Genomic DNA, 24,306 nt, shown 5'->3' on the forward strand with positions numbered 1-24,306 from the left:
ACCCATATGTCTATACAACCTGCACTCATGCATCCACTATGTGTATTCCTGTACAGGGAAGACATTTTAATTGAAAGTTGATTTCCCGGTCTCGGCGGATATGTACGATACTGCGGTACCTGTGTTCTCCAGAAGTACGATGCAGGGTTCCTACTGACATGCATGCATATCCGAAGGAAAATTGTATCGCACTTATGAACAGCACAGGCACAGTAAGACATTTAATGGTGTGGAGAATGCAAACCAAAGACTACTTTTAATTGGCAGAACACTTAGAACATGCAATAAATCTACTACCTGCCTACACTATGCTCTGTCAGTGGTAGAGCATTGCTGTGCGGTATGGGATCCTTACCAGATAGGATTGACGGAGGACATCGAAAATGTTCAGAGAAGGGCAGCTCGTTTTGTTTTATCGCGAACTAGAGAAGATAGTGTCACGGATATGCTACGCGAGTTGTAACGGCAATCAGACATTTTCCGTTACGGCGAAATCTTTGCACAGTATTTCAATCACCTACTTTGTCCTCTGAATGCGAAAATATTTTATTGGTGCCCACCCACATAGGGTGAAATAATGATCTTAGTAAAGGAAGATAAATCAGAGCATACACGGAAAGTTTAAATTGTTCGTTTTTTCAGCGCACAGCTTAGAATGGAACGGTAGAGAAACAGTGTAAAGGTGGTTCAGTGAACCCTCTATCAGTCACTAGGCCACGCGGGATTAGCCGAGCGGTCTAAGGTGCTGCAGTCATGGACTGTGCGGCTGGTCCCGACGGAGGTTCGAGTCCTCCCTCGGGCATGGGTGTGTGTGTTTGTCCTTAGGATAATTTAGGTTAAGTAGTGTGTGAGCTTAGGGACTGATGACCTTAGCAGTGAAGTCCCATGAGATTAAAAAAAAAAAATCAGTCACTAGAAAGCGGATTTCTGAGTAGTGATGTAGATCTACGTAGATGCACATTTACGTAATCGGCAAAGCTGTGATGGCGGAACCTGACCTCATCACTAACGATGAGAAAGGGGACTGGTTTTCGAACAACATTTCTACTCACACAGCCGTCTCAGAGCGCGAGTTTTTGACCCTTTCTCCACGTATACCATGTTTGGGCTGTGACTCATCACTGCAGATGAGTATGACAACTTCTCCAACAATGAACTAACCGAACGAACAAATGTCATCTTGTATAACAGAGAGTACTTGGGACCTGATCCGTATATTTTATAAAAAGGGCACAGCTAACTTTCCAGATTAAAAGAAAAGAATACGTTTCTCGTAATGGCACCTGTATTACATTGGAAACACCATCACAGTGAGACTGCAATTCAGTGAGCTGCAATGCTCTGACAATATTTACTTTTAATCGAAAGAGTGGCTCATCAGAAAGTTGTGAGAGGAATTGATGGAATGAGAAAGACGGCCTTCACGTAAAGACAGAGAGCGGCTGCATTCGTGTACAGCTGTCAATGCAAACAGATAAGCAACAGCGTGAAATAGTAGTAGAACTCAATGTGGGACGTACGGCGAACGTATCTGTTGGGACAGGTACGGCTAATTTGGCGTTAACTGGTTATGGCATAAGACGACCTACCCGAATGCTTTTGCTAACAGTACATCACCTTTAAACCCTCTCCTGCCCTCGTGAACGTATCGCATGGACCCTTGAAAACGGTGGTCTAGTAAGACGAGTCCCGATTTAGGTTGGTAAGAACTGATGGCAGGATTAGAGTGTGGCACAGACCCCGCGAAGCCATGGACCCAAGTTCTCAAAAAGGCATTTGTGCCAGCTGTTGTCGTTCCATAATAGCGTGGGCTGTGTTCACTTGGAATGGACTGGGTCTTCTGCTCCAACTAAACCAATGATTGACTGGAAATGTTTTTGTTCCGCTGCCTCAAGACCATTTGGTGCCATTCGTGAACACTGTGTTTCAAAACATGTGGTCGGGCCACAGTTGTTTGCGATTGGTTTCAACAGTATTCTGGACAATTAGAGCGAATGATCTGGTCATCCAGATTGCCTGCCATGAATCCCATCGAACTTTTGTGGGACATAATCGAGAGGTCAATTCGTGCACAACCCTTTCATAAATACAGACAGCTATTGAGGCAGCATGGCACTGTATTTCTGCAGGGGACTTTCAGCGACATGTTGAGTCCAGACAACTTCGATTTGCTGCCCTACGCCTGGCTAACTAAGGTGGTCCGACAGGATATTGGGAGGTAACGCATGGCTTTCGTCACCTTAGGGTATAAGACGGAGATATATACCCAGTACTCATGTGGGGTTGAGAAACGTAGAGCATTACTAAATGAGAAAAGGAGAAACTATTAGAGGTAGGGGTGTAAATGTGGAAACCCAGTTTGTTTTTGCTGTATAAAAGAAATGTTTACTTCTCTTTCAGCTTCAATAATTAGACCAAGCTAAATCATAATGTTTTAACAATTATTAAACACAAAAACTAAATATGTTAAAAATTGAAAAACATTTTCTGCTTGCACAACAACTCATTAATTTTTCAAGAAGTGCGAATAATGTGGAAACGCCTTAAATTTGTGGGAAACTGACTGCTTCAAACGAAAACTATTACAAATTTTAGGAACCATTTTATTTTATATTAAATTTAAATTGCACAAAAATATTTTTAAACGCAACTACAATAGAAAAATGCTTAATAAGTGAAGTTCACTTGCAAAAATCGCATATGTTAATATCTCCTTCATTTCAGGTACACAAAGAGTGACTCCACTCCTCACACACTACACACTTAATCCACAATTCTCCCAGAACGTCTTTGGAAACTGCACCTCCACAAGAAATACAAATGTCATCTTCTTCAGTAGGTTATTCTTTCCCAACTGGGAGATCCAAATCTGACTTGCCTGAAGAGACAGTTCGTGCATTTGGCTCTTCATCTGAATCCTCAGGTAACTTAAGGAGTGTTTACCGTACTCAGCTTCCAAAATACCAAAAAACTTGTCTACAGCTTCTTTGTTGAACCCATTTGCTCCTGAGAATGAGGTCCCCATAGGTTTGTTGATTGTGAGTTTATTTCTGTGTCGTCTAAGAAAAAGGTCAAACAAAGCTCTACCTGCAGCATTTTAAGTAAAAGGATGATTAATATTATTTCTTTCCGCTAGCTGATATGCCTTTGTCTTGACATCTAATCTGGTAACCTTTGTCTTGACATCTAATCTGTTAAGGCCATAGAAACGATTATCCATTTCAATGAGATACTGTACCAACCGTTTCTCAATAGCATCAGGTAGTACAGGCTTACGTCCAAGTCTCAAAGAAACACATTCTTCAGGTGACATATCATTATGACATATCATTATGCAAAAACCTTTGAAGTGTCGTCTGAGGTACACTGAAAGTTTTTACTGCTCTTCTTAACCCCATATGCTATTCCCTTAAGGCTATTATAGCATTAATCATGTTTCCAGCATCCCATTTCTTCACAATAGCTCTTGGTTTCCGATCAGTTAGCTATCGTGACATCTAGAAACAGACGCAAAACGTATTGGATGTAATGTATTTGATGTTGGTACTGTGGAAATGTTTCCACAATGCCATCGTATGTATGCTTCCACATTACCTACACAACGGCCATTTTAAATTTCAGTACATTACATTAAGCAACTATCCATTTCAAGTTGACAAACGACTGCTAAAGCCTTCTATGCACCTCCCTTTATAAGCTATCAGACGTAAAGAAAAGATAACTACAAAGTATGTAGATAAATGTAACACCAAAACTTACCTAGAAAAAGGTTTAGAAAATGCGCGAACGTAAACTGCATCATTGTCACGGCGTCTGTTGCTCAACTGACTGCTAACCCTCTACCGTGACGAAAAGGAACTATTGCAACAATTTCTGGTTGCCCCGCTACAGAGCAGTACTCTGCAGGCCAGATACCAGACGTATACACACTACCCACACGTTTCCACATTTACACCCCGACCACTAATATTTGAAACAAGAGTAATGGAGAAGATATGGGTACCCATCTTAGATAAAAGAGAATGAAGATGGAGATAGAACGAGGAAATCTAGCTTCTAATGCAACAACCAACAATACTTCAGAAGCCGAAGCCCAAAAGAATAAAGTGTGTGTGCCATAGAGCCCGTGTAGTAGAAGATAGGCAGACGAAGAAAGCACTTGACGGGAGACCAAACACCAGACTCCCCACGGGACAACCAAGGCAGCGCAAGGTGAATGACTAGACGTACGTGCTGGCAGCCCTGGTGACTGAAGACACCTGCAGGAATGGAGCAAAATACTGAAAGGAATGGAGGCACTTATGTAGTCTGCGGGACCTGTGGTCTATTAAAGCGCTTGTTGGAAGGCGTGCTGAAAAGTAATGCCTCCGAATTTTTATGTGAAAACTCTTGAAACTTTTTAAGTGAAAGAAACGTTATTAACACTCTGCATTTTTAATCCTCACGTCCACATATTTTCAGCCTCTGCCACTAACGGGCTCCTAATAGTAGCATGTAACATGGCGGTGTGTAATGTAAATAATTCACTGGGTGAGGAATAGAGTACTCTAATGATTCGAAATCCAAGAGTTCGTCCACACATGTAGCACTCTCTCCTTCATCACGACGGTGCCACTACTGCTGTGACATCTGCAACAATCCGACGCCTCGGGTTCACTGTCATCGATCATCCTCCGATACAGCCCCTACGTGCCCCATCCGATTTTGGTTCAGACGGTTCAAATGGCTCTGAGCACTATGGGACTTAGGTCATCAATCCCCTAGAACTTAGAAGTGCTTAAACCTAACTAACGTAAGGACATCACACACATCCATGTCCGAGGCAGGATTCGAACCTGCGACAGTAGCAATCCTGCGGTTCCGGACAGCAGTGCCTAGAACCGCACGGCCACCGCGGCCGGCCATCCGATTTTCATCAGTTTCCAAAACTTAAAGAACATCTTCGAGAAACTCACTTTGATAGTGTAGAACTGTTGCAAGCAGAAGTGAGGTTGTGGCTACGTCAACAAAGTGTAACATTCTACAGTAAAGGTATCAACAAAGTGGGATCCCGTTGGGAGAAATGTGTTGATCGCCAGTGTAATTATGCTGAGAAATAAATGTGTAGGCAAGAAAAATAAATATGTAGAATAGTAATAAAGTTCGTTTTATTTAAAAAGCTTTAAAAGTTTTCACATAAAAAATTGGAGACAATGATTTTTAGCGTGCGTTTTTAATTATCTGCTACAAACAGAGACAGTGTGGGAATATAATTTGGTTGGTAAAAAGGAAAGATTTGCTGTCTTATTGAAGAGGAACTTCTAAAATACTAGTACGTAAGAATTTAAATCTTAGTGCTTGAGTCCGACCTAATTTTCGCAACCGAGTGTTCCGGTAGTGTTTAAGGGGAGGTTTACTATCTTTTGGTTTCAAAAATCGGTTTAAATTGCATTTTTCGATCCATAAAAGTGTTTAGAATCGACTCCCGAAATGGTTTTTCCGAATACGGAACGGAAATGTTTGTTATTCGTGGTTGAAAAAAAAATGAACTTACCTGGTTCAAATGGTTCAAATGGCTCTGAGCACTATGGGACTTAACTGCTGAGATAATCAGTCCCCTAGAACTTAGAACTACTTAAACCTAATTAACCTAAGGACGTCACACACATCCATGCCCGAAGCAGGATTTGAACCTGCAGCCGTAGCGGTCGCGCGATTCCAGACTGGAACGCCTAGAACCGCTCGGCGACACAGGTCGGCGACACCTGCCTGAAACAGGCCTTTTACACGAACCAGTTTTTTTGTTTCGGAGGACGAGTTATTGTACCGGTGCTTGGGAGGAAACACACAAAATTCAAATTAGAGTTTGAACGCGTGTGTTTAAAGTTAGCCCCAAAGAACTTCCATTATGGTGCGAAGACTGTGTAGACTGCGACTTTCCTGGCAGTGAGCACCTTCGACGAAGGGTATTCAGCCATGGCAACGATGGACGTCATCCTGTTCGCCAAGCATTCGGTCGACCACCAGAATCAAGCGGCCGAAAACCGCTTGTCACCGGCCGTACGAGCGGCTCTGGAGCAGCGCAGGATGGCCCAGATCGAGCAGAACGCCCTCTATGAGGAAGAGGAAGAACTAGTTTATGGACCCCGAATAGCAGATTGAACTTACACTGCATAATATTATATTTACATGTAGTCAAAACTTCAAAAGCGGTTTTGTCGAGATGACTTTTTTTGGGCGCGGTATTGTAACTTCAAATCTAATGAACCGATTGGCATGATTCTTTGTTTCAGACAAAGCTAACTAAATTGTCTAGGAGTTGTATCACTTTTATTCCGATCCATCAACTAGACATATTTTTACTTGGCCGATGAAGGCAAAAAGTCGATGAAAAAAAAAAAACCTATTTTCTTCAAATGGCCGCCACTTTGTTTTCTATGGTCCAAATAACTTAAGCCAGGTATAACTCCTACAGAATATTATATACTTCGCTGACGTCAACTCAATTTTGATTTCAGACGAGTCGGTTGACCTGTGACATACCGCGAGTGAAAGCCTACATCGAAATTTTGTTTCGTTCCGACGGCACTTCCGCTTTTGCTCTGCGACATTTCCGGTCGAAATAATTTCAGTTTGTACAGGAAATATCAGTAAACATTTTGACCAAATTTGATATAGATTCCTATAACGCATCCTGTGAAAAAAATTCTCAAAGAACATGCTTTTTTCGCGACAAAGATAGTAAAGTTCCCCTTAAGCCTCTTTCACTGATCCAGTCGGAGAGGATGCGAAGTGCCTTTCCTTGGATTTGTGGTTTCCACTCACTGTTTCCCGATGCAAAATTGGTCACTCCGGTGCTGGCACATCCGCGTGACCTCCGCCCTCTGCGCGGCAGGAGACGCTGCGGCTGTTCCCGCCGGCGCCGATCATCCACCGCGAGGTGGAGACGTCGGAGCTGAAGATCGGCGGCTGCACGCTGCCGGTGGGCGCCTCGGTGCTGGTGCTGAGCTACTCGGCGCACCGCCACCCCGACCACTTCGACAGCCCGCAGCACTTCTGCCCGGAGCGCTTCTCGGAGCCGCGCGCGCGGCCGCGCCACCCGTACGCGTACGTGCCGTTCGGCGCGGGCCCGCGCATCTGCGTGGGGCGCGCCTACGGCCTGCTGCTGGCCAAGGCGGCCGTGGCGGCCGTGCTGCGCCGCCTGCGCGTCGAGTCGCGCCTCAGCTGGCAGGACCTGCGCGGCCTCGCCCACGGCATCGTGCTCAAGCTCGAGGCCGGCTTCCCCGTCGAGCTGTTCCCGCGCTACCCCGCCTACTACCGCCCGGAGGCGCCGGCGCCGGCGCCGCCCGTCTGCGGCCTCCTCCACAGGCGTCTCTCCGCGGCTCACATCTCGGCCACGATACCTCAAGGTATGGAGGTAAAGAGTCTCGACCAGTCAACTCCCGATACCCTAATAGGAGAGCTATCTTGTCTAAACCAGCTTCAGAGGTCTGATTGCCTTACAAATGAGTAATTTGCTGCGGGAAAGGCGGCAATTCGTAGTAGATGATGGAAAATCACCTTGCAAAACAGAAGTGATAGCCGACATTCCCCAAGTAAGTGATATAGGCCTTCTGCTCTTCCTAACCTACAGGGAGATCCAAAAGTAACCGTACAAGCTTCGTGGGTGTAATGTATGAATCGAAATAAGCCTGAACTGTTAAAGAAATTTTTTTCTGAAATTGCATTATTTCCGAGTTACGACGCGTGTTATCGGTTGTGCTAAGCATTAGAAAATGGGTCTTGAGAACATCCTGGAAAGATCCAACCATACACTACGTGATCAAAAGTATCCAACACCACCGGCCGCGGTGGCCATGCGGTTCTAGGCGCTTCAGTCCGGAACCGCAGGACTGCTACGGTCGCAGGTTCGAATCCTGTCTCGGGCATGGATGTGTGTGATGTGCTTAGGTTAGATAGGTTTAAGTAGTTCTAAGTTCTAGGGGACTGATGACCTCAGCAGTTAAGTCCCATAGTGCTCAGAGCCATTTGAACCATTTTTTTATCCAACACCCCCAAAAATATCCTTTTTTTATATTAGGTGTATTGTGCTGCCACCTACTGCCAGGTACTCCATATCAGCGACCTGACATTGAGAGAGAAGAATGGGGCGCTCCGCGAAACTCACGGACTTCGAACGCGATCAGGTGACTGGGTGTCACTTGTGTCATACTATGTACGTGAGATTTCCACACTCCTAAATATTCCGAGGTCCATTGTATCCGATGTGACAGTGAAATGGAAACGTGAAGGGACGTGTACAGCACAAAATCATACAGGCTGACCTCTTCTGTTGACGGACAGACACAATCACAATTGAAGAGGGTCGTAATGTGTAATAGACAGACATTTATAGAGAGCATTACATAGGGATTCCAAACTGCATCAAGATCAATTGGAAGTACTATGACGCTTAGGCGGGAGGTGAGAAAACTAGGGTTTCATGGTCGAGCAGCTGCTCATAAGCCACCCATCAAGCCGGTAAATGCCAAACGACGCCTCGCTTGCTGTAAGGAGCGTAAACATTGGACGATTGAACCGTGGAAAAACCTTGTGTGGTGTGACGAATCACGGTACATGATGTGGCGATCCGATGGCAGTGTGTGGGTATGGCGAATGCTCGGTGAACGTCACCTGCCAGCGTGTGTAGTGCCAACAGTAAAATTCGGAGGCAGTAGTGTTATGGTGAGGTCGTGTTTTTCCTGGAGGGGGCTTGCACCCCTTGTTGTTTTGCGTGGCACTATCACAGAACAGGCCTACATTGATGTTTTAAGCACCTTCTTGCTTCCCACTGTTGAAGAGCAATTCAGGGATGGCAATTACATTTTTCAACACAGTGGAGCACCTCTTCGTATTGTACGGCCTATGGCGGAGTGGTTACAGGACAATAACAACCCTGTAATAGCCTGGTCTGCACAGAGTTCTGACCTGAATCCTACAGAACACCTTTGGGATGTTTTGGAAAACCGACTTCGTGCCAGGACACGCCGACCGACATCGATACCTCTCCATAGTGCAGCAGTCTGTGAAGAATGGGCTGCCATTCCCCAAGAAACGTTCCAGCACCTGATTGAAAGTATGTCTGCGAGAGTGTAAGCTGTCATCAAGCCTAAGGGTGGGCCAACACTATATTGAATTCCAGCGTTACCGATGACGGGCGCTACCAACTTGTAAGTCATTTTCAGCCAGGTGTCCGGATACTTTTGATCACATAGTGAAGTACACATACGCAACTGACACCGCAGTGACACTTCATTCAACTGTGTGTCGCCTGTTGCCGACAGAGCAATTCCACCCTTTTTACCTGCAGAAAGTACAGAAACTGGCACCTACAGACTATCCTAGACATCAGACTTTCTGTCGGAGGTTACCCGAGCGCGACTGTGCGGTCCTCGGGTACCTTTTACGGATGAGAGCCTCTTTATCCGTGCGGGTATCGTGAAAGCTCATAAGATACACGTCTACCTGTATGAGAATCCTCGTGTACCTGCAATAAGAGGATATCAAAATCATTTTGCAGTGATCATCTGGTGTGCTATAGTGGACAATCGGTTAACTCGGAGCGCATGTTATTCCACAGTGCCTGACTGGCAGAGTGTATCGATAGTTTTTGGACATGAATTTGGTGGTCTCCTTCATAATGACCCACTTGCTACACGTACCTACTTGTGGTTTATGCACAACGGTGCGTCTCCATATTTCAGTCGGGAGGCAAGAGAGTATCTCACTGTTACTTACCCATACACTTGAATTGGTCGCGCAAGACCAATTGCCGGCGCCGTCAAATCTCCGGATATAAGCCCCCTGGACTTTTAACTTCCGGGCAGTCTGGAGGAGCTTGTGTTCGGTGATGCAACTGAAAATACAGCGCAACTACAGCAGCAAACTCAAAATGGCTGTGCAATTATTCAGAGTGAGGCTCCAACATCCCTAGAGCGGTAAGATGCCTAGCACGAAACTGTCTTCCCCTACATAGACATCATTTTGAACATGTCCTGGGATAAAAGTACAGTATATAGCTGCATTGAATTTCGGGTCCTTTCGTTTCGCTGCATTCTGATAAAAATCATTTTTGTGTTTTTGTTTAACTTGTAATTCCTTCTAAACTGCATAACTCTGAAATGAACCAATTTCAGAAAAAACTTTATTTTACATTTGACTCTTATTTTGATGCATACAGTACACCGTTGAAATATGTACAGTTGCTTTTGTATCAATCTTTATAAAGAGTATTTAAGATACAAATTGAGCACCCATCTCAGATTGTTTGAATATGATGCCGTCATTTACCATGTAGTGAAGTCATCATAAGATCAAAATCAACATCAAATTGGTTTAGACAAGGTATCTGTATGGTGCGAAAAGTGCCAATTGACCATAAATAACGGAAAGTGTAAGGACATCTACATAAGTACTAAAAGAAACACGTTAAATCTAAAGGCTGTCAATTCATTTACGAGTATATAAGTGGGAATTGCAATTACGAACAGTTCGATTCCATGGAAATGACTGTTGGACTAAGTTTGAACGTGGAACATGTGTCGCTGTAGTTACATTCCGTCTACATGACTATTTACAACGCACTGATAACAGATGCACTGCCACTTGAAATATAGATTTTTTTTTTAGATCAAAGCTGACCTTCTTTCTGTCCTGCATCTTCTATACTGCCGTCTGCGCAGAGAGACACGCATTTCACGACTGAAATATTATGAGAGAGACCTGGGCTCGCATTGATACTCTTTAACTCCTCCCACGTCCAGACACAGTCCGATTCTTTAAAGAATCGAACTCCCATGTATGAAATAGCTTGAAACGACTCATTACTTTGCAAATTAGTAGATGTATTAAACATTTGCCACTAAGCATGTAAAACGTGTCTGGTTGATGACGCAAATGCGTAATTGTATTGGTTTTATTAGTTTCAAATTATTTCCTCATAGACGTATTTTCTCCATACGATTTAGTCGTTCAATGATACAATTTTGCAGGTACATTCAGTAGTGTATGTGAATACTGTGCGCAAAATGTGGTGCGAATAAAGTTAGTAGTGAAGAAGTAATAAATCAAAACCTCACGCTAAATGTTGTCGCTTTACTGCATGAATGGCGGAAATGTTGTGAGCGACTATCTTTTTCCTTTGACTGTTTTGTGTGGTGTTAGCGGGGGAAAGTTCCGAAAAAGTTTGAATTATGTGTAGATGTTCAAATAAGTTTCGATCTTGTAGCCGATTATCGTTTAGTTCATTGTACGATATTTCGTCTGGGCACCTACCAGTCATCTTTAGATGAGCCATCGCAAACTGACGGAGAGTCACTCCGTTCCGCAACACATATCGTGCTGGGAGAATTCCGTGCACTCGCCAAAATCAAGTTGACAGACGGACCACGCTTTCCAGCTGCAGCGCCCCCGCTAGTGGAACCTCGAAACTCAGCCATCCTCTGCATTAACGCTCATCGCGGTCGTTGGCGCACTGGGTCGTCTTCAATTAGCACAGATCGAGGAGATGATGGAGTTCCATGCACTGTCCAACTAGTAGCCATTGTCGTGGTTCATCATCTTTTCCGCCAGGCGTTTTTCAACGAATTTTTTAATAATGGACTCCCAAAAAGATGTGCTGTGGCCAGAATCATAGTTCTGTCACACTCCATTGAATGTCCAGTGAGAATACAATGTTCGGCAATAGCAGACTTGCTTGTTTGCAGAAGGTGAGAGCAACGTTGATGTTCAATGCGACGTTCTTTCACATTGCGAGAGGACTGTCCTGTGTAAGCCATACTAACTGACAAGGTATTTTGTAAATTCTGTGCTTGTGATATGATGCAGAACTTTTGGGGTATGTGAAGTTCGACTTGTTACGTGTTAGATTGAAAATCCTCTTCACCTGAAATTTACAAGGATTCTTGCTATTTTAGACTAAATGTTGCACACAAAAGGAACAAAAGCTAACGACTTAGACAGCGTGCTCTTTATCCATTTCCTCATCTTTTGTTTTAAATGACAGTGCCTTGTTAATCTGCTGGGAGGAATATCGATTATTTCTGAGCACTTTTTTTTAGATGGCCGAGCTCTTTATACAGAACATCTTGCTCTGAGGCAGTGTGAGCTCTATGTATGAGGACATAAGAACGCTCATAGTTTTCGAGGGGTGATGACAGCGTGACACTCTCAGATGCCAGTCAGTATGAGTGGGCTGGCAATAAACTGAATTCTCCAGACAGCCATCACTCTTTCGTGTAACCCAGAAATCCAAGAAAGGTCGACAGCAATCTTTCTCTTTTTCCGTAGAGAAATTTATGTTATTATGAATGGAGCTTAGGTGGTGAAGAAACTCCATCAATTTATCTTCTTCATGAGGCCACACTATGAAAGTACGGTCCACGTACCTCCAAAATACAGCTGATTTAAGGACAGGCGATTCAAGAGCTCCCTCCTATAAATCCTCCACAAAAAGGTTGGCCACCAAGAGAGAGAGGGGGCTACCCATGATGACGCCGTCACTCTGTTCAAAATGTACTTGGTTGAACATAAAATAGGTTGAGGATAGAGGGTACCGAAACAAAGCAGTAATGTCCACCTGAAACGTTTTGCCCATTAGTGCCAAGGAATCTTTAGGAGTGACCTTGGTAGAATATGATACCATACGAAAAGTAACAAAACGCTCAGAACTGCTAAGACGGATAGCCCCAGCCTATTGATAAAGTCAGTCGACTTATGGAAGTGATGTGAGTATTTGCTCAATAATGATGTCATCAAAGAAGCGAGACGTTTGGCTAAATCATAATTAGCAGCTCCTATGTTGCATGCTGCCCACTGTTGGACATAAGATCTGTTGGAAGTCGGTAAGTACTTTCATTCCCAAATACTAGGCGAATGTAATATGGGCAATTTTCGCGGCGTCAGATACGCTGTCTCAAGAAATACACACTAATTTTAATACTTAACTTACTGCCCTAAACCACGTTAACATAAGATTATATCTATTCAAATAGCTCTAAGCACTATGGGACTTAACATCTGAGGTCATCAGTACCCGAGACTTAGAACTACTTAAACCTAACTAACCTTAGGACATCACACACATCCAATCCCGTGGCAGGATTCGAACCTGCGACCGTAAAGATTATATCTGTTAATGGTTAGATTATGAAAACATCTCAAATTTCTAAATTCAATGGATAATTATAAGATCAAAAAATTTCCATTGGGAGGCATTTTCTTCTTCTTTTTGTCTCATCGGTCTTCTGGCTGGCCTGATGTGGCCCGCCACGAATTCTCCTCCAGTGTCACGTGCCTCCCTCTTAACCTCCGAGGAGCAGTTGCACCCAACGTCCTCAATTATTTGCTGGTTTCATTCCAATCTCTGCCTTTACGGTCTGCAGTTTCCCCTAATACCGTGGAATTGATTCCGTGATGTCTTAACACGTGTCTTCTCAACCTGCCCTTATTCTTGTCAATGTTTCTATACATTCCTTCACTTCCCTATTTTGCAGAGAACGTCCTCATTCCTTACGTTGTCAGTCCACCTAATTTTCAACATTCTTCTGCAGCATCACATCTCAGATTCTTCTGTCCTGGTTTTCCCATACTCCATGTCTCTCTGTCATACAATTCTGTGCTCGAAACGTTCATTCTCAGAAATTTCTTCCTCAAGTTAAGGCTTATGTTTGATGCTGGTAGAATTCTCTTGGCCACGAATTCCCCTTTTTCCGATGCTATTCTGTTCTTCATGTTCTCATTGCTCAAATGGTCATGGGTTATTTCGCTGCCTAGGTAACAGAATTTCTTAACTTTATTTACGTCATGATAACCGGTTTTGATATCAAGTTTCTCACACTTCTCACTTCTCCTGCTTCTTATTACTTTCGTCTTCCTTCGACTTACCGTCAGTCCATAATGTTTACTCTTTACACCTTTTATTCCATTCAGGAGATGAATGATGACCAGTTTTGATGTCAATTTTCTCACGTTTCTCGTCTCTCCTGCTTATTATTACTTTTGTCTTCCTTCGACTTACTGTCAGCCCATGATGTTTACCTCTTTACATCTATTATTCCATTCAGCAGATGCTGTAACTCTTCACTGAGGACAGCAGCGTAATCAGCGAATCGTATATTTGTATCATTTCACCTTGAATTTTAATTCCACTCTTGAATCTTTCTTTTATTTCCTCCATTGCTTTTCTCTGTATAGATTGAACAGTACGGGCGAAAGACTACATTCCTGTCTTACCCCTTTTTTACTCCGTGCACTTCACCATGGTCTTCCACTCTTATTGTTCCCTCTTGGCTATTCAACATACTGTATATTACCCGTCTTTTGCTATAGCCTACCCTAAGTTTCTCAGAATTTCGAAAATCCTGCACCATTTGACAGAGTCGAACGCTTTGTTCAACATGACAAATTCTATGAAGTGCCTTCATTTTTCTCTAGTCTTGTTTCCATCATCAACCGCAACGTCAGAAGTGTTCTCTGGCACCTTGACCTTTCCTAAAGCTGATCGACATAAATACGTCCTCAGTCTTCTTTTATATTCATCTGTATACTATTCTTGTCAGCAGCCTGGATAGAAGTGCAGTTAATCTGCTCGTGCAATAATTCTCGCACTTGTCGGCCTTTCGAATTATGAGGATAATATTTTTCCAAAGTCTGGTTGTATGTCGGCAGTCTCATACGTTCTACCTACCAACGTGAGCAGTCGTTTTATTGCCATTTCCTACAATGATCTTAAAACTCTTGTTTGACATCGTCAATACCATCTGCCTTATTTGATTTTTATATCGAGTCTTATTACTTCTGCAATCACGTTGCATGCGGTGTAGCTCAGCGTGTTTGGTCAAAGGTTTAGGTGCCCTCTTAATAAAAAAAAAAGAGTGAACGTCTTAACGATTAACTTGAAGGGGTAGCATCTTTGAATCATAATCAAAACGTCCTCAGTCGCGGGTTTTCATTAATAATTAGCATTTGGCAGCAGAGAACTTCCGGCATAAGAAGTCACCCTCATTCTGCCAACGGCATTGTCACAGAGTGTGGAGGAGCGGACAGAGCTTCGGGGCATTCTCTTGCCCTTGGGGTGGGAAACTGCCCCTAAAGGCGAATGAATCAGCAATGATCAACGGCATGAAAATGCAGAAGGGAATGGAAACCACTGCAATAATGACAAATAACGTGCATCCACAGGACATGTGGCCTGTAATTAAAAAGTGTTATGATGATCTCTTCTTTGACAGAAGATTCTGGAATAGTCACCCAATCGGTCCTACAGGAGGGGACTGTCAAGGGGGAGGTGACCATGACAAAAAGACTGAATAGTCAACGAGTCGGGGCGTGGAATGTCAGAAACTTGAACGTAGTAGGGAAACTAGAAATGCAAAGGCTCAGTCTAGATACAGTAGGGGTCGGTGAAGTGAAATGGAAGAAAGACAATGACTCCTGGTCAGATGAGGGTAAGATAATATCAACAGCTTCACGGGAGTAGGATTTGTTACGAACAGGAAGGTAGGGCAGAGAGTGTGTTACTATGAACAGTTCAGTGATAGGGTTCTTCTTATCAGAATCGACAGCAAACCAACAGCGACAACGTCGCAGCTGAAGGTGAAGAGACAGAGAAAGTATATGAGGATATTGAAAGGGTAATACAATATGTAAAGGCAGATGAAAATTTAGTAGTCATGGGGGACTGGATGCAGTTGTAGAGGAAGGAGTAGAAGGAAAGGTTACTGCAGAATATGGACTTGGAAGAAGGAATGAGAGAGGAGAAACACTAATTGTGTTCTGTAACAAATATTAGCTAGTAATAGCGATATAATAGTTGATATAAAAGATATAGGGTATCCAGTATAAGAATCAGAATTTAAGAGAGCTCTGGAGGACTTCAGATCAAATAAGGCAAAAGGGACAAATAACATTCCAGTAGGATTTCTAAAATCATTGAGAGAAGTGGCAACAAGACGACTATTCACGTTGGTCTGTAGAATGTATGAGTGTGGCAATACACTGTCTGACTTTCGAAAAAATGTCATCCTCACAATTCCGAAGACTGCAAGATCTGACAATTGCGGGAACTGTTGCACAATTATCTTAATAACTCACGCATTCAAGTTGCTTACAAGAATAATATACAAAATAATGGAAAAGAAAGTTGAGGATGTGTTAAATGACGATCGATTTGGCTTAAGGAAAGGTAAACGCACCTGAGATGCAATTCTGACGTTGCGATATAATGGAAGCAAGACTAATGAAAAATCTAGACACGTTCGTAGGATTTGTCGACCTATAAAAAGCGTTCGACAATGTTAAATGGTGCAAGACGTTAGAAATTCTTAGCAAAATAGTGGTAAGCTATAGGGAGAGACGGGTAATACACAATACGTACAAGAACCAAGAACGAAGCGTAGGGATTAAAAAGTGCGTATGACACGGATGTAGTCTTTCGGCCCTACTGTTTAAACTGTACATCGAAGAAGCAATGATGTAAATAATAGAAACCTTCAGGTGTGGTGAAATAATATCAGTTATACGATTCGCTGATGACACTGCTATCCTGAGTGAAAGTGAAGAAGAACTGTATGATATGCTGAATGGAATGGACAGTCTAATGAGAACAGAATATGGGTTGAGAGTAGGTCGAAGTAAGGCGAAAGTATTGAGATGTAGCAGAAATGAGAGCAGTGAGAAACTAAACGTCAGGATTGATGGTCACAAGGCGGATTAAGTTAAGGAATTCTGCTACCTGGGCAAGGAGGGTATCAAAAGCAGACTAGCACTGTCAAAAGGGCATTCCTGGCCATACTAGTACCAAACATAGGCCTTAATCTGAGGCAGAAATTTCTGAGAATATACGTTTGGAGCACGTGTATGGTAGTGAAAAAAGTACTGCGAGAAAACCGGAACGGAAGAGAATCGAAGAGTTTGAGATGTGGTGCTACAGACGAATGTTGAAAATTATTGGGCTGATAAGGTAAGGAATGAGGCTATTTCTGCACAGAATCGGAGAGGAAAGGAATGTGAAATCAGTGACAAGGAGAAGGGACAGGATGACAGGTCATCTGTTAAGTCATCAGGAAATGACTTCGATGGTACTAGAGGGAGCTGTAGAGGGCAAAAACTGTAGAGAAAGACAGAGATTGGAATACAGCCAGCAGATAATTGGGGACGTAGGTTTCAGATCATACTCTGAGATGAAGAGGTAGGCACAAGGAGACGAATTCGAGGCTGGCCTGTCAAACCATTCAAAGGACTGATGACTTCTTAAAAAAAAAGGTCATTAGACAAGTCCTCCCATACCTAGAGGCCTTAAAGTGCACTTTCCACCTATCTGCTCTCATCTCTGCATTTAAGTGGAATTCCCATAGCACTTTTAACGTTACCACTCTTGGTTTTAGTTTCATCGATGGTTGTGTTGACGTTCACATACGCTGTGTCGCTCCCCCTGTCAGTAATTTCTTTTACAATTTCTTCACATTTTCCATGCAGCCATTTCGCCTTAGCTTCGCTGCACTTCCTATTTATTTCGTTCCAAAGTGAAGGTGTATTACTGTGTTCCAAAGTGTCCCTGAATATTCCCGTACTTCCTTTTTTCATCAATAATATGAAATTTTTCTTCTGTTTCCAATGGTTTCTTTATAGTTGCCATCTTTGTTCCTCCCCTTTTCTTTCCAACTTCCGTGATTGCCCTTTTTTGAGATTTCCATTCCTCTTCTACTTACTGCCTACTGACGGATTCTTTATCGCAGTATCTATGTGCTTAAAGAACTTCGAGTATACCTCTTGATGTTTAATATTTCCGGATTCCAATTTTCACATTGATTCTTCCTGACTAGCCTCTTAAACTTCAGCCTACTCTTCATCACTACTAAATTGTTACCTGAGTCCATATCTACTCCTGGGTACACTGTACAATCTAGTCTCTGCTTTGGGAAACTCTGGCTGACCATTTTGTAATCTATCTGATATCTCCCTAGATTTTCGAAGCATATGTTCCTCTTTTCTGATTCTTGTACAGAGTATTTGCTATTTCCAACTGAAATTTATTGCGGAACTCAATTAATCATCGTCCTCTCTCATTGCTAATACGAAGCCCACATTCTCCCATAACCCTTTCTTCTACTGTTTCTACTACAACCGCATTCCAATCCCCCACGGCTGTTAGAGTTTAATTTCCTTTCAGTATCCTCCTATACTTTCTCTATCTCTTTATTTTCGGCTTGCAACATTAGCATGTATACTTGAACTAATTTTGTCGGTTTCCTGTCGATTGTTATCAGAACAACCCCATCACTGATATGTTCATAGTAACTCACTCTCTCTCCTACCATCAGATTCATATCATATCTTAGTCCCATTACACCATTTTCCATTGCTGTACTCGTCTGACCAGAAACCCTTGTCTTCTTTTCATTTCGCTCTGTAACACGTTGTCATTTTGTGTAAAGTGCTGGTGGGTAAAGCTATTTTGTGATCGCACGCAAGTGGATAACATATCTTACTGTCTTCTCAAGCCCAGGGTGGTAAACAGACATTCTACATAGCTACTAATTTTGGCCCTGTAATACCGCTAATGTTAGGTTCAGATCGTCTAAAATTAATCATAAATTCACCTGTGACATAACAAGAATGCACAAATTGATAAAAATGAGAGTTTGGGATTTTTTCTAAAATGACAACACAACCTCTCCCTTTTTCATTCTACATTTAATTTATCCTGCTTTCAGTGTTCAATTGAAACGTAACAAGCAAGTTAATTTCTTTCAACTCTCAACAAAATACTTAACATTAAGCATTGAATATGTGATTATTAAATCTTTATCGCTATATATGAGAATGTTGCTTCTAGCTAAAAAATTAAACCTTCATCAGTGAAATTTACATCTACGTTGTCGTAGCTGTTAATGGACTAAGTTGGTGGAGAATGAAATTTTATCTTTTAAACTAATCAAACTCTCATGTACTCACTGGAGGGTACGTTAGTATTCAACTCTTGAAATTCTATATTCAAAGTGCATGGAGGTTGGAGTGAGCAAACTCACGACTCAGCATCAGGAACTGTGGTGGCGTTGTCTCCATGCTGGAGACCTTGGCCTTGACTGAATCACTCAGTCTCAACTTTCCTGCGTTCCGTAGAACGTTAAACTTTCCTTAGACGAAATAATGGCTATTGCACACTCGCTAAGGAATGGAGCAACATGCACAATGCTTTGCTCACAAAAATTCCCACAGGAATATAAACTACCGCTTTACATCTGTCGCCACGATACGTGAAGCTTACCACCCTCACTTTGCAGACGTAAAGGTCTCAACAGCTTCGCTATTTTTCCACACATAGGTGTGGCCCGCTGCGAGACGAGAGAGCTCTGTTAATTTAGTTCCCAGAAGTGCTTTTATATGTCGTACCTCTCACCACTGTGTCTCTTCTATGTCACACAGTATGGCTTCAGCCAACTGCTTCCTTGTTATAGGTTATTTTTCTTGCCGGTTCGCAGCTAGCCTCTTACCCACGGTCTTGGCTGTATTTGTTTAAAAGGTATTATATTGTTCTCAGCTTATTTCTTTCTGCACTGCAGATGGGCCTTCTTCTGTTAATGTTAATTGGGGTTCCCCAATGCCATTAGCCACGTGCACAGTCCACCTCCAAACTGCTTTCACTTTATCTCATTTACGCATGCCCCTGTCGTTATAAGGGTGGATATTGTTTTGTTATTCAGTACATGCAATTATTACAATTGCTCCCCGTTAACAATATGGAGTTATTTTCTGGGGATGTTATTCTGTATCTTAATTATGAAGCGCATGTATGGTCCGAAGAATGGGGACACCTAACAACTCAACTGACCCCCACTTATCTAGAGTGAGCCTTAGCACTTTCTATCTTCCCTATCACGTTCAAGCTTCTGACATTCCATGCCCCGACTGGTAGAACATTCTCCTTTTGTTGGTTATTCAATCTTTTTCTCATGTTCACTTATTCATTGGCAGTCCCCTCCCAGAGATCCGGTTTGGGAACAAGTCTGGTATCTTTTATCAGTGGAGATACCATTGTGATACTTTTTAATTACAGGCCAGATGTCCTGTGGATACATGTGGCGTGTTCTTAATACAGCGGTTTCCATTGCCTTGTGCATTCTCATGACATTGTTCACTGCGGATTCTTCCGCCTTTAGGTTCAGTTTCCCACCTCAAATGCAAAAGTGAGCCTTGAACCTCTATCCGCTCCTCCACCCTCGTTGTCAAGGCTGTTTGCTGAAAGTGGGGTAGGTTCTTAAGCCTGAAGTCTTTAGCTGCAATTGCTTACGATGTTTATTTAAGCAGTTGTGGATTTCGAACATGGGACCGGAGACTGACCACAATGTCCCTGACACTCATCGAGGAAAAGGGAAAGAAGTCGAAGTATGTGGCAAACTGAACCACAGACGAGTGTAGTCGCTCACTGCCGTAGAGCAGAAATTATGTTATTTTGTTTTATTTATATATTTTATTATTGTGTTACGTATAAACAAAGAAACAACGTGGAAGACATATGGGATGCCGTGCTAAGTTGGAGGGGGAGAACTAAATGACACTTCTAGTGCGTTATAGACATTGAAGATAAAAAGGAGAAACAAAATAGTAATAGGCATGGCGTAAGTGATGCACTATTGTACGTGACGTCTTGTCACCCCGCGTCTCTTCTCGTTTCAGTCCATGTTATGCCACGTTCTTTGGTTAAAGTATATGATCAGTCATATCAACCTCTCTTGCTAGGTATGTGCAGGGCACCCCATAGGTAATTTTAAAAATTTGACTGTATTGTGATTGGTGAACAACAGTGTGGTACCGTTCATGGAGGTAACACCAAAAATCAAGAACATGTGTGGGTTCTTCAGGGTAGAGATATTTCACTGCCTGTCCATAGACACACAAAATTGCATTCATAAACAGCTGTTGGAAAGTCCTGTAAAACTCCAGTGAGAGCCCATCGGCTCCTGGAGATTTGTTAGCAGCACCTATAAAGATATCGTCGTGAAATTCGTCTTCCATCAAGTCCTGCAATAAGTCCTTTGCCACGTCCGATGGAACTGTACCATATAATAATCCGGAAATGGCGGCTATCATCACAGAATCTGCGCGATCTGCCGCGTAAAGGTGCGAGTAATGCGCGTAGAAGGCTCCTACAATGTCCCATTGCACTTCAGCTAGCTGGCCGTCGTCCGTAACCAAGTTATGCACCCGTGTTCTCGTTCGCTTTTTATTCTGAAAATTAACGTGTCGCCTCGAAGGTAGATACAGAGGCACCCCTTCATGAGCTCTCACCAGATCGACGTCCGGCCCCGGTAGCTGAGTGGTCAGCGTGACGGAATGTCGATCCTAACTGGCTGTTGTGTTGTCCTAATCATCATCATTTCATCCCCATCGACGCGCAGGTCGCCGAAGTGGCGTCAACTTGAAAGACCTGCACCAGGCGAACGGTCTACCCGACGGGAGGCCCTAGCCACACGACATTTCATTTTTACCAGATCGACGACTTTAGCCTTGGTAGGGTTGATCACTGGCTGGCGATCTGGTGAGGGTGGCATAGCGGAACGTTCTCATAGGATGGTGTAACGAAAGTCGACCTGTTTCGTCTCCATGTTGCTGCGTCCCTACCATACGTCCTTAGTGTTCACCGGAGATCAGGCTTGGCACATTTGATCTACCAAGTTAATACCAATACGAAGTGAGCGCGACAGCCGACAGTGTGGTGCCACGTGTCTCCATTGCATCCCTGCATACCCGTCAGGCGAGGTGGTCGCTGTTCGGATTCCATTGGAGTCCACTCCTCCATACGCAGAGGGGATGAAAGGCAATAGCACAGATATATGCCATGGGGTAGATATATGCCAGTGAAGGTCGTAGGCCATATTACCGCACCACGTATCGCTGCTATAAGGGTATGTGTATCGTAGGACTAATCTATCGTCCTCGCTTAGCGACTGGTAAAGTGGATGATTCTGGGAGCGTCACGATGTTTATGTCGCCATTTGTCGACAGGATGAAGCTCCTGTGCAACGGCCTCGAGTTCTGGGCAACGTGAATGGCGTGGCGGCTGCTCGGTAGAGCCCCCCAAACAATTGAAGTCGCCACCTATCAGCATGTCATCCAGTCGACCGTGGTAGAGTTGCGCTGTATCCATTGTGAGAAAACGCGTCCTCACCTTCATTGCGAGTCAGACGGAGGGTACATGCCAACGAGCTGCACGGCGTTGGCCGTAACGGCCATTCCTCTCGCATTCAGGAGGTGTCGCACATCAGTGGCCGTCAAATCCACACGGAGAAGGTTGGCAACCCCACTGCCTGTGGGAGACACACGAGAGATACAAGTCGTACATAAAATAAAATTTATATATATATATATATAAATATATATATATATATATATATATATATATATGTAAAGATCAGGGACTCTTGCTACATTGCCTTCTTATAAGAATGCAACGAACACAGTCAGTAATATTAATAGTGGTTAGACGGACGGTCTGTTGTCTAGGACTGCCGGTTTCGGCTGATGTCGTAACAGAAAAGTGGGGGACAGTACAGTAAATCTCTGAATTTCACAGCCTGCAACACCAGTTAACGGGGCCTGTGGTAGGAGATGGCAGACGAAAGGCCATGGCCTGCCACCTCCCCCATCGCCACATAAGAGACGTCCTCAACGCCATCAGTCCATGGACGAGAGATGAGTTGGTCTGAACGATAACTCGTCATTCCTTCATCGTGGGCTGCTGATCATTGGCCGGTGCTGTAGGATCGCCGTCCTGGCCATCTGCCGCCGGCATCTGGTTTGGGAGTGATGTGTTACCAGTAGCACCACCGAGGTGGGAAACCGGTCGTCTAGTGTCCAGCGTGTCTTCCAGGTCGTCATCATTATCGTCGTCCTCTTCCAGGTCAGATGAGAGAGGAAGTGCCTCAAGGAACCTCTGGCTGCGGGGCGATAATCGTTTAGAGACATGGACTTCTGGATTGGTGTGCGATGGACGTTACTTTGGGACCTCACTTTCCATAAGGGAGGCCTATCTTGGCACGACCTTAGCGTCTACGTTCATCTTCTGCTGAGATACATCTACAGGCGGCTGGTGGTCTGTGGACGCAGTAGAAGTCGTCGGAGTTGTCGGAATCTAAGGTGCTGTGGCGTCCTTGGCCTCCTCCGTCTACTTCGGTACATCGCTCGTTTCACTGTGCACCGAGGGCAGTGTGAGAGGCTTGACATAATGTAAGAGAAGAATTATGGGCTACATGGGTACGTCAATATCCTGTGGCGGAGAGCTCGTAAGACGACGCAAAAGGCAGGAGCATGTTTAAGGTTGGTCATTGCACATGATGATGGTACGACATCCACCATTCAGGTACGGCCGAATATGTTTTGAGGCGTCGATTTTACATGACGTACCCGGTTTTAGACATTGGCTGATCACATTGCTATTCAGCGGGAAAGCTGACTTGACAACATCTTCCGGCACCTCAGAAGAAAATTCGGGAATTCAGATACACGCCGCTTCCACTGACCACGTCCTGCGTGTTTCACCGAGACAACTCCGATATGACCGTTGGAATTTTTGGACTTGGAGGCATCGGCGTATTTAATGATCACGTCAGTGCACACTGCCGGAGATGTCTTCTTTACGTAAACTAGTAGTGTACTGGCAGTGACAGAAAAATATACGTCCAAAATCAGCGATGCATCCAGATTGAGTTGGTCTCGAAGGTACTGTTCTACTGCGGAAGCACGTGGTCCAGCGTGAAAAATGATCTTCATCGTGTTCTTCATAAAGGAATGTGGCATAGCACGCAGAACGTAAAAACAAAACCATCCCGTAAGCGACGAGGGAGAAAATACAATCTATTGGCGCGCGGTGTCGCTAGCAGGACGCAGCAGACGTCCTCGCTTCGTGTCTGCTATTAGCGGACTGGCCCTTAGACCACAGATTGTCGTCTTCCAGTCCATAATCCGTATGCCAATCAGGCTAAATAGCCGTGACATTCATGAGATCATTCCACCAACGCACCACGTTAAACATGTCCTTTCGGTAAAACACCATGTCATATTGCGTGAAGTTCGTAACTGCTTGCAACACACACTCGGCCGACAGCAGTAGTCGACCCTTCAGAGACTTTTTAAGGGACCGAAGGCTTGATAATCTCGTGGGGAGAGATCAGAACTGTAGGGCGGGTGCTCGAGCGTCTCCCTCTTGAGTTGGTGCAAATTCTACGTTGCGACGTTTGCAATTTGGGGACGTGCGTTATCATGAAGCAGCAACCAATTGGCCCACAATTC

General features: G+C 43.8%; 1 protein-coding gene across 1 annotated transcript in view; it reads left to right on the plus strand.

Annotated features, from left to right (window-relative positions):
* The window catches only part of LOC124620154 (probable cytochrome P450 4e1), a 79,980-nt gene that overhangs the window by 49,072 nt on the left and 6,602 nt on the right, over nt 1-24,306 (plus strand). Inside the window, exons 5-6 of the mRNA XM_047146823.1 lie at nt 6,875-7,202; nt 7,247-7,388. Of these exons, the coding sequence (XP_047002779.1) occupies nt 6,875-7,202; nt 7,247-7,388 (470 nt within the window). The remainder of the gene's footprint in view (nt 1-6,874; nt 7,203-7,246; nt 7,389-24,306) is intronic.

This window comes from Schistocerca americana, chromosome 6, assembly GCF_021461395.2.
Source record: "Schistocerca americana isolate TAMUIC-IGC-003095 chromosome 6, iqSchAmer2.1, whole genome shotgun sequence".
Taxonomy (NCBI): domain Eukaryota; kingdom Metazoa; phylum Arthropoda; class Insecta; order Orthoptera; family Acrididae; genus Schistocerca; species Schistocerca americana.